Genomic DNA, 10,702 nt, shown 5'->3' on the forward strand with positions numbered 1-10,702 from the left:
ATCGCATTACTTCATTCACACTAGCCTCAAATCCTACTATACGGGAAATGTGTTTGGGAGATACAGCATCTTGCCCATCATTGATTCACTTAAACAGGGTGTAAGAGTGGTTGAACTAGATCTGTTTCCGTGTGGTAAAGACAGCATTTGCGTTAGGCGAAGATGGTATTCGGTTTCGCACTCTTTTACTTCATGAATTGAAAATTTGTTTTGAGTCAGATTAGTTCTTGTTTTGCTTTTGCTATGAACTTTTGTTTTAATTATGCACTTTATAGGAAATTTGAGAAGCCTCTGGAATTGCAAGAGTGTTTCGATGCTATCAAAGAACATGCCTTTACTCCCACGAGGAGTTATCCCGTGATAATTACATTCAAGGACGACCTGAAACCGGATCTTCAATCCAAAGCTATTCAGGTTTAGAATGTTCTTTTTTTCCTCATTTTCCTCTTTATCATAATATATGGTGTATCTGATTACCTTGACATGGTATGAATATGTTGTTGCATATGTAGATGATAGATCAGACATTTGATAATATGGTGTATCACCATGATCCTCATAGTTTGGAGGAGTTTCCTTCACCAGCACAACTACAAAATAAGATACTAATATCACAAAGACCCCCAAAAGAGTTGTTATATGCTAATCACGATGAGAATGGTGTTGAAATACGACAAGAGCCCACAGATGAGAATTTCCAGAGTCTAGTTGGCTTTCATGCTGTGGAACCAAGAGGCATACTACAAAAAGCTTTAACAGGCAACATCCAACAACCAGGATGGTACGAAAAAGACGTTATAAGGTACTATGGAGCAAAATAAGTTTATACCCTTACTCTGGCCTCGACATGTTGAGAGTAGTTGGCTCGCAAAATACTAAAAAGTCAACTGATTAGGTAATACTTGACAATAAACAGCTTCACCCAAAATAGATTCTTGCGGACACGTCCAAAACGCAGTTTTTTTAGCAATGCCCCCTATAAACCTCAGAGAGCTTGGATGCACGGTGCACAAATGATTGCACTAAGCAGGCAGGTGTGCCTCTAAATGTTTATTTCTCGCTATTTTTGATGGTTTCTCTTGCTCACTGATATATAGTTGCACAAGCATGTACGCCACTATGGCACTATGTGGAATCAGGGCCAGTCCATAGTAGTGGGATGCCTAAAGCAAAAAACAAAAAAAGATTGCCCATAAATATAAACGGTTCCTGTCTTTGTTTTGTTTCGGGCTTACCTATTGGCCTCCGTGTCATGAATACTAACATGTTTTACCACATAACTACAGGACGACAAAGAAAAACTTTGGTTGATACAAGGGATGTTTAGAGCAAATGGAGGGTGCGGTTACGTCAAGAAGCCGAGTTTCCTTTTGAATGCAGATTCTAGTGGAGTTTTCTATCCAACAGAGAACCCAGTGGTGGCGAAGACATTAAAGGTTGGTCATCCTACAACAATTACATTATGCTTCTATTTTTCTCACTTAAGATGGGGGATGAAATTATATCTTGCAGGTCAAAATCTATATGGGAGAAGGATGGAATGTGGACTTCAAGAAGCGCATAGGTCGACTGTCTAAGCCGGATTTATACGTTAGGGTAAAATATTATCGGGAGATAATTATATATGCATAACAAATAACTTTCTTGGTCTGCAATGAGTTTGATTTTGGTTCTTTCAAAACGCAAATGCACAGATTAGTATTGCCGGTGTGTCCCATGATGAGAAGATAATGAAAACGAGGGAGAAAAACAACGAATGGACTCCTACTTGGGGAGAAGAATTCATATTCCCCTTGACCTATCCTGACCTTGCTTTGCTTAGTTTTGAAGTTTATGACCACGAAGTATCGAGTGCAGATGTATTTTGTGGTCAGACATGTCTACCGGTATCTGAACTAATAGAAGGAATTCGAGCTGTTCCACTCTATGATGAAAAAGGTGAGGCATGCAGCGCCACAATGCTGCTCATCCGTTTTAAGTGGGCCTAACCTACAAGTTTCTTCTCATTACCAAGAGGCTCTTGGTGTAGTGGAGTTTCTTAGAACCTTTCAAAAGTTACGCTTTCTAGAACCCCTAGTTCAAGTTCCACTTGGAAGGGGGAAGGGGTTTAGGCAAAGCTTAGACTCCAAGACTGAGAGATAAGGTCTTGGTCCAGAACTCCTTGTTATTATCATTATTCAAGTTTCTTTTTTTCTTTTTTTTTGAATGAATGTTAAATTATATTCAAATCAAAAAAAGTCCTTGGTACAATATATGCATCCTTTGTGCTGAAAGTTTTTGATAGTGCTTAAATCTGAAAAAAAGGTCTAGAGTTTAGGTTCTGGTAGCCAGCCAAACTTGCAGAGCATCGGCATGCTTGGTAGGAGAGACCCGGTGAAGAGACAAGAGCTTGTTTCGAATAAGTCGGTCGAGGAACTGAATCATACGATCTGGTAAGGTCGGGTTGTCCCCATGACGTCGGTTCCGCTCTAGCCAAAGAGTGTGGATAGTTGCTTGGAAAAGAAGCCGGAGGACATAACTAGTGGTCCCAGAGAAAGTTGTTGACGACACCAAGTAGAGGAGCTGAGGGAAACTTGCTTGTATTGTTGAATTTCGATTACTATCTTTTATTTTGTTTCTTTTTCTATTTCCTTTTATTTGTTGGTTTTGAAGACTGACTTTTTTAAGAAAGGAAGGATAGTTACAAGTGTTCTGTTTTACTTGGGGCTTCACTTCAAAAACTATTTATCATTCTTCTCCAAGTTCTTATCGAGATTGGTTCAAAACAATAATTTTTTTTTGGGGTCATACTTCTTTAGGTTCAGCCGTTCAGGGTACCAACTGCTGATGAAACTGAAACCTAGTGATGAAGTAAAATACCCGTTCTTCATTTGTGGTCTTACTATACATATATTTGTAAAGGTTCAGATGAAAGTTCAAGTATTAATTTTTCATAGCAGATCTATTTAGGTGTAGAATTTTGGAAATTTTGCCCCTCCAAGATGTGACAAATGTGGCGACAATGCTAAACCACATGTCACTATTTCCTTGGTCATCATCTGACCATTAATACACCATCTCCCAAACCAACACTCTTCTTTAAGACACACAGAAAACAAAAACAGCCTTAAATGTTTAGTCTCTTGTTCACGTGAAAAAAAAAACAAAACAAAACAGATTGCATTTGGATAGCCACAAGCAGAAACGATTTTGATATCATCATATCTATATATATATATATACGACGTATACATATTACCTCTCAAACCAAACTGAGATGAGTTTTGGATCTCGTCTTCTTTTGTTTATCATACTAACCCTTCCACTCGTTACATCGTCATCCCGTAACACTCTTTCTATTTCAGGTTTCATCTCTTTTTTGTTAATATTTCTTGCTTTATGTTCTGATTCATTGAATTGTGATATTCTGATTCTGTTTTTGGGTTTGAATTGGTTTCATTTGTCAGGAATTGGGAAGACAAGGACAGATCATAGAGTGTTGATGGTGAGCACCGAGGATTATGGTGATCCATCTGCAAACACCAGACACGATCCTAGCGTGCCGACCAATGCAAAGGCTGACACAACACCACCTTAAAACTCTTTTGAGTTGACTTGTTTAGTCTTTGTTGAATACTATATGTTATTTACTTCTGAATGAGTTGAATCTGTAATATATTTGTCTGAGTAACAAAGCAAAAAAAGCGTTAGAAACCATGTGAGCTCTGTATTAACCAGACAATTTAGCAAAATATTCAGACATGGTGTCGGTGCTAAGACAAAACATGGACAATTCCTGCAGCTGTTAGACATAAACACTGGTGGTCTCTATGTTGTGGAGCTTGATGTAAGGGTTTCAGAACCTTCTAGAGTGGAAGACTACATAGTAGCTTCATGTGACGAATGGTTTCGTAAGGGTTCTGCTGATGAGATCTCTCAACTCGATCTCCCCTGGAAAACTACCTTCTTTCAATTTAGAGAACACCTGTGCAAAGACCAAACATCGGATTAGCTTTTACCAATAGCACAGTCTCAGTATTATAACTAAAGTCATACATACTGACAAGAGAAAGACAACTGACCAATTCCCCATTGCAACTAACTTCAAAGGCGCCTGAACTTTGCAGGAAAGACTGCAGAAAGTTACCAAGAAGCCAAGTGGAGGCCATGGACCCGAATCTATTCGCTCTCAAAGAGTGGTACCAAGCAGGAGGATGTGCAATTCCCATCATAGGAAATATATGTTCACCTCCCATTATAAGACCAATGACTCCCATCTGAGCAACTGGCACAACCTTAGCGAAAAGCCGCTTCACCGCTGGTGCAGGGTAGTTCGCAAGAAGTACATCTAATCCAGGAAAGCCGTCTCTAACATCTTCTTCATGGTTACTGCAGTTCCCCTACAATAAAAACGAATGTGCAGGACACATCAGAACCAGTCATCCAACAAGGAAATGAGAATCTGATCATTTCAAGAACTGATGCAGCTAAAGAATAAATCAAAAAGTGATGGGTTTCACCATTTATAATACATAAAGTGGTGAAAAAGCCAATGACTTGTAAAAGAAGTCGAAACTTACTTGTAAGAGCAGGAGACGCAGAAATTGATCTCTACGGTGTTTCCAACTCCAACACCACTCGACTTCTGCAAAAACAGAGGAATGATTATTAACAGAAGTGGTGTGAGACATTTAGTAGGAAACAAAGAGAGAAACTGTCTATGAATTTGAATTTACCTGTAATGGGAAATCTAGGGTTTCTGGAGTGATCACAGCCTGACGCTGCGGTTGAGAGATGGGTGGTGTTGAGATTTCGACAGTGGAGGAGTGAATAGATTGAAGATATCAGTGCAAAACAAGAAAAACGGTAGTCCTAGCAAGATCAGTTGTGTTTTGTCCATGGCGGAAATTGAAATCTCAGAGAGGGGAAGAAATGAAGTTTGAATTTGAAGAAGTGAGATCGATCGGGGAAGACAATGTAAATTGGTGACAACGCCCAATATTTCTGTTTTATTATACTCTTAACCAAACATAATAACCATGTTTTGAAATTCCAATCAGCACCCCCACCATTGTGATTAGATTACCAACACAATATCAATATCATGAAAAGTTTTGTGAGACAAGAACAAGTGTTATTTTTCGCCAATCAATGCAATACAATATTAAATAATTGATACAAAGATTGATGTACGTAGAAGCGGTACATACGAATCTTACCCATAAACAACAAACTTTTACAAGATAACTAATACATTCAAATCTTCATAGGAAAAAAAAGAGCATAATCTTATTATTAAATCATACAAAATATTTCACCCATTGGGAAGATAAAGTGATAAACAAACACACAGCTCCTCCATTTCCCCCTTCTAACTTATGTCTGAATCGCAACTCCTTGACCCATCATCATCGGCATGTCGTCGATGGCCTTAAGTGGCGGGGGCATGGGCAATGCCACGTTGCTGCCATCATAGGCGGAGAGGTGAACTCCGATGGCGGCTCTTCCTGATGGATCCATATTGTTGGACCAGCTTGCATCCCACTCCACTGCCTTTGCGGTCGAGCAAGCCACGGTTGCACCTCCTGGAACAGTTAGCCTTGCAGAGTTCTGCCATAAACACAAACGTAACACAAAAGTTTGTGAATCTGTTAAAACAAAACAAATAGGAGATTTGCTACATCAATAGAGATTTATAAGTCTATCTCACCTGTGGGAAGAACCTCTCGAAGATCATTCTGTAGTAGTAAGCTTCTTTAGTGTTTGGAGTGTTGTGAGGGAAGATATGCGCAGCGTTTGACATCATCTTGTCATTAACCTTAAGACAGAACATAAAAATATCAGACCCTGAACCTGAATCCAGATGTTGTATTTAGCTAATTAGAATGAGATATGAGATCTATTTGTGTGTACATTTCGAGCAGCATGAGCTTTGAGACCATCGATCCAACTATAGCCGACACCATCACTAAATTGCTCTTTCTGTCTGTAGAGAATGTGTTTTGGCAGATAAGGACGTTCTTCATCGTCAAAGGCTCTCCTTAGAACCCATTTCTCAATCCTCCCTTCCTCTGGCTTGATCTAATAAAAGACCCATACAGAAACTTTGTTCAACATGTGTATGTTATAAATTGTGAAATTGAGTTTGTGATCTAAGTTTTATGGTTACCATTTTGCATTCAGGGTCTAAAGACATGGCGGTATTGATGAATTCTTTGTCAAGAAAAGGAACACGGGCCTCTAGACCAAAGGCAGAGGTAGATTTGTTGGCTCTTAAACAATCATACTTGTGAAGAGCCTTGATCTGCAAGGCATCGTCCAAGAATAGTAAGTTAAAGACCTATGTTTTGGATGATATCATTTTGTGTGATTAAACTTGAATAGATAGATACCTTGCGACAGGTTTCTTGGTGAAACTCTTTCTTGTTAGGTGCCTTGTGGAAGTAGAGATACCCTCCAAAGATCTCGTCGGATCCTTCACCGGAGAGAACCATCTTAACTCCTAGAGACTTGATTTTCCGGGACATCAAAAACATCGGCGTGCTCGCTCTGATTGTAGTCACATCATAAGTCTCAACATGGTAAATCACATCCTCTATCGCATCGATCCCGTCCTGCACCGTGAAATGGAACTCATGGTGCACTGTCCCCAAATATTCCGCCACCTCTTTTCCCGCCTTTAAGTCCGGCGAGCCCTAACAGAATAACAAAATGATCCTAAGTTTGAGTTTCAAATTTTTAAAAAGACTATATTTCATCCAACCTCTGCTTTTATAACAGAGTAACTCTGTTCTATATCATACCTCAAGACCGACGCAAAATGAATGGAGCTGAGGACCCCATTGCTTAGCAGCCTTAGTACCAGCCAAGTGACGGGCAGTGATGGAAGCCACAAGGGAAGAATCAAGACCACCGGAGAGCAAAACTCCAAATGGAACATCAGTCATCAATCGCTTAATCACAGCCTTTACATAAAAAGACAAACACATTAATCTCTCACACCACAAACTTTCAAACAAAAGTAAGAGACCTTTAAATTTGTTCAAGGGTATGTTTTCTTACGTTTTCAAAGGCGCGTCTAATAGCGAGAGGCTCATAAGGTGTGGAAGGAACAGATTCATTGAACCAAGGAGGATTGTACCATTGCTTAAACCCTCCTAATTTGCTTGAATAAAAATGACCTGGAGGAAACGCTTCGAAATGCTCACAATCATCGTTTAAGCCTTTCATCTCCGAAGATATCCAGACAGATCCGTCTAATCCCCAACCAATGTAGAGCGACGTAACACCAACCGCATCACGAGCCACCATGAAGGAGTTATCTCGTGTGTCAAGCAACACAAAGGAGAAGATTCCATCCAACATATCCACGAAGTCCACACCGTACTCCTCGTACTACATATCCCACAAAGACACATCAAACTCTAATCAAAACTTAATAAACCAGTTTAACAAAAGCAAACATAACGAAATACACACAAATACATACCAGGTGAGCAATGACGTCACAATCACTACCAGTACGGAACTTGTGATTCTTCAGACGTCTTCTCAGCTCCTCATGGTTGTAAATCTCTCCATTAACCTTCCAAACAAATCAACAACAGAAAAAGAAAAGTGTCAGCTTCAAAAATATCAGAGGAGTTATTGTATGACACCATAAATTTAGGAGCGTACCGTGACAACAATGGTCTTGTCCTCGTTGTAGAGAGGTTGATCACCGGAGGCAGGATCGATGACAGCAAGACGCTCATGAGCCAGGTAATTGTCTCCGTTCTGATATAACCCACTCCAGTCAGGTCCTCTGTGCCTCAACCTATAACAAAAAAATAAAAAAATTAAACAAAAAACGATTACATTTATTGAAATTCAAACCATATACTATACCATTTCTGATACCAAAATTTGAAATTTTCTTGGGAATATTCCACCAACAAACAAAGGTTAGATTATTTTTTCACACATAAACTAAAAGGGTGACGTTTGATTTGATCAACCATTACTGTTCATGTCACGTTCATCAAAAAGGTCCCGGAAAAAAAAAACATTGTTATAAATACTACAAAGTTATCGTGTAATGAAATGAGGTCACAAACAAATCTTAGTCAGATTTAACATGAAACAAACATACGATGTCTTGTCTTATGTCAAACATTAAACTAGTCCTAACTTTGGATATGCAGAATTCAGAATGTTTTAACGTGACAAAAACCCAAAAGAAATTGAAAAGAAAAAAAACAGAGGAAAAAAATGTATTGCCTGCGAGAAAGCTCAAGAACACGAACTCTCTTGGCCTGAGAATCATCGGAACATCCTAAAACGGCAAGTATTCCACACATGTTTATTTTTTACTTTTTTTGTTAGGTAAAGAAAATGAAAGATCGCGAAGAATGAGGAAAAAGAAAACAGAATATTCCGAAACTTTAGGGAGGATGGGATATCAAAACCCAAGGAAAAAAATAGAACAACAAAACAGACAGATGTCGAGGAAGAGAAATGAGAAAATTGCACGTAGTGAGAGTGTTTTATCGATATTTGAGTTTTCTGATGTCTTGTTTCTCTACGACCGAGTGCTCTATTTATAGACACTATACGGCGCCGTGATGTCGCGTTTTGGTTCTGAATGAGTCGTGCCTTGGGGGACCAAACTTTTGTATTACCTGAAACCGGATAAGTTACCGGATAACTCTGACCACCTGTTTCCACGTGTTCATTAACCCTTCTTAGTTCTTACGACTTCTCCGATGTGTGTTTTTTTTAATTATTTTACGTTCTCGATCGGTTTTCTCTGTTTTTTCACTGTGGGGTAAACTCCGGTTAAGGTTTATCCGGGGGCTGAGTCAGCAAGTGGATATGTACTATCTGACGGTGTATGAATAGTCCAATGGAACTGTTTTGATTTCTCTGGAGCCGTACACGTGTTATCACAAACTAGTGGTGGGGTCACTTGTATTTTGATTATAGATAAAACATTTTTTTTTTATCATAATGTTTGTTTCGAAGAGTAAATACATTTTCAACTGCAAATGACTCTGTTTTAAAAATCTTCGTCTGCCACCGATTACATTCCACAAAATCGTTAGGTTTATCTTAACCGTTGCTTCGATTAATGACTAATCCCCATCTACCATCAATTATTTGATTATACATATTTAATTCAGTTGTATCTACTTAATTCGATTATCACCCACCTAAAATTTAGTTTTAAGTTTACGATTTTATGTGTTTACTGTAATTTTAAAAATAATACTATAGTTTTATATTTTATTTGATATTTTTTAAACATAAATAGAATTATACCTATATTTAATACTATATATTATTATTTTATCATTTATTTAATAAAACAACTTTAAAACTAGTCTCCGGTTAATCCCGTTTAATCTCTGATTTTCTCGCTAGGCACTAGGTCCACCTCAACCGTCCGACTAACGCCTAACAATTTTTAAAACATGATAAATAAAACATTAAAACTTTAGAGTTAAAGACTATAACAAATAACTTACTTATTGATGAGGTTTAATATTCAGTATTGTTTCACAAATTACTAATCTGTATATGGTCTTTAATAGTGCACATATATTATCAAGTTGGGGATTGAGTTAATAACATTATACAAAATGTGATTCAAAACAAGACCCTATATGATGACAAACTAAGGTGTGGTTACTAATCATATTTTGAAAATACATTTACTAATGATATAAACAAATATCTTTGTTATAAGTAATATATTGGTAAATTTAGAATTATAGTATGCAAGGGTGAGAAGATAATTATATTTAAAATTTGAAAATACATTTACTAACAACATAAACAAAGGTCTTTGTTATTTATTTTATAATTAACCTTGCTTTGGACATGTGTTACGTGGCTGGTCGCCATTCGAAACCGAAACTTGAGAACGATATATAACAATTAATTATATAAGAGATATAGGATCATATGATACTTCCGGAAATGAACAAAGGAGAGCTGTTCCGTATTCGAGTGTATCCATAGATGTAATATTATAAATTAAATCACATGTTTATTCTATGTATAGGCATCGCACATGCCTCACACGTTGCTACAATGTGCAAGGGTAGAGACGAGAGGATGAATCTCACTTTACAACCTTCGAATTTGGATAATGCTAAATCAGAAAAATACATCATAATTATTGAGCAAAATAAAAACAGATCGACATATTTTTTCTTGATTGGCCAAAATGAAAAAGATCGGGATTGCTTTATTCTTGAGGTAGCAGCAAGCCCCAATCGCGAGATACTACATTTTGACCCTAGTTCTTTTACTAAGACTGTAAAATACATCTCCAACTAGTTGGGATTCTAACGAAGAAAATATATAACCATAGTAAAAATGATATGGTGATGATTTAGGGGATTTGACTATTATTATTGTTTTATCATTACAAGCTTGAATGACGCTAATAATTGGAAGACCCATGGCGTGTATAAGGAAGTTTTGTTATCAAATAAACAAAAAGAATGAAAGAAGATTCGTATATTTTAGAAAGAAAATAGATCAATACTTGGGTTCACCCCTAGGGGTGAACCTTATCATTCACCCCCCTTATAAAATAAGGAAAGAAAATCTGTAGATATTATTTTAAAATTAACTGACAATCTTATTTGTAAACCCAAACCGACATATAATTTCGTTCTAATTATAAAATATAAATGCTAACCATCTCATTTGTAAACCCAAACCGACATATAAT

General features: G+C 37.5%; 4 protein-coding genes across 4 annotated transcripts in view; 2 read left to right on the plus strand and 2 right to left on the minus strand.

Annotated features, from left to right (window-relative positions):
- The window catches only part of LOC104711188 (phosphoinositide phospholipase C 9-like), a 5,379-nt gene extending 3,062 nt beyond the window's left edge, over positions 1-2,317 (plus strand). Inside the window, exons 3-8 of the mRNA XM_010427870.2 lie at positions 276-414; positions 513-802; positions 917-1,034; positions 1,287-1,436; positions 1,513-1,596; positions 1,695-2,317. Of these exons, the coding sequence (XP_010426172.1) occupies positions 276-414; positions 513-802; positions 917-1,034; positions 1,287-1,436; positions 1,513-1,596; positions 1,695-1,988 (1,075 nt within the window). The 3' untranslated portion in view covers positions 1,989-2,317. The remainder of the gene's footprint in view (positions 1-275; positions 415-512; positions 803-916; positions 1,035-1,286; positions 1,437-1,512; positions 1,597-1,694) is intronic.
- On the plus strand, positions 3,102-3,741 carry LOC104711189 (protein PSY2-like). Its single transcript, XM_019230189.1, has 2 exons — positions 3,102-3,344; positions 3,447-3,741. The coding sequence occupies exons 1-2, from the start codon at positions 3,257-3,259 to the stop codon at positions 3,575-3,577; spliced, it is 219 nt and encodes a 72-aa protein (XP_019085734.1). The 5' UTR covers positions 3,102-3,256; the 3' UTR covers positions 3,578-3,741.
- On the minus strand, positions 3,836-4,931 carry LOC104711190 (selT-like protein). Its single transcript, XM_019229975.1, is given in 6 exon segments — positions 3,836-3,964; positions 4,062-4,342; positions 4,345-4,379; positions 4,560-4,624; positions 4,716-4,743; positions 4,776-4,931. Coding segments are annotated over 6 exon segments (642 nt in total). The 5' UTR covers positions 4,880-4,931.
- Positions 5,168-8,550, minus strand: LOC104711191 (asparagine synthetase [glutamine-hydrolyzing] 1). Its single transcript, XM_010427872.2, has 10 exons — positions 8,239-8,550; positions 7,657-7,795; positions 7,469-7,564; positions 7,042-7,374; positions 6,783-6,944; positions 6,372-6,674; positions 6,149-6,283; positions 5,893-6,060; positions 5,690-5,797; positions 5,168-5,589 (listed from the first exon to the last, which is right to left on the minus strand). Exons 1-10 carry the CDS (start codon positions 8,316-8,318, stop codon positions 5,356-5,358), a joined length of 1,758 nt encoding a protein of 585 aa, XP_010426174.1. The 5' UTR covers positions 8,319-8,550; the 3' UTR covers positions 5,168-5,355.

Source organism: Camelina sativa, chromosome 9 (genome assembly GCF_000633955.1).
Source record: "Camelina sativa cultivar DH55 chromosome 9, Cs, whole genome shotgun sequence".
Classification (NCBI taxonomy): domain Eukaryota; kingdom Viridiplantae; phylum Streptophyta; class Magnoliopsida; order Brassicales; family Brassicaceae; genus Camelina; species Camelina sativa.

Bases quoted from the DNA above. Each gene is read 5' to 3' on its own strand.
- LOC104711191 (XM_010427872.2), bottom strand. From the start codon at position 8,318: ATGTGTGGAATACTTGCCGTTTTAGGATGTTCCGATGATTCTCAGGCC. The intron at 7,796-8,238 runs GCAATACATTTT...TTTTTGTTATAG, and splicing joins GTTCTTGAGCTTTCTCGCAG to GTTGAGGCACAGAGGACCTG. The intron at 6,675-6,782 runs GTATGATATAGA...TTATTCTGTTAG, and splicing joins CATTTTGCGTCGGTCTTGAG to GGCTCGCCGGACTTAAAGGC.
- LOC104711189 (XM_019230189.1), top strand. From the start codon at position 3,257: ATGAGTTTTGGATCTCGTCTTCTTTTGTTTATCATACTAACCCTTCCA. The intron at 3,345-3,446 runs GTTTCATCTCTT...TTCATTTGTCAG, and splicing joins TAACACTCTTTCTATTTCAG to GAATTGGGAAGACAAGGACA.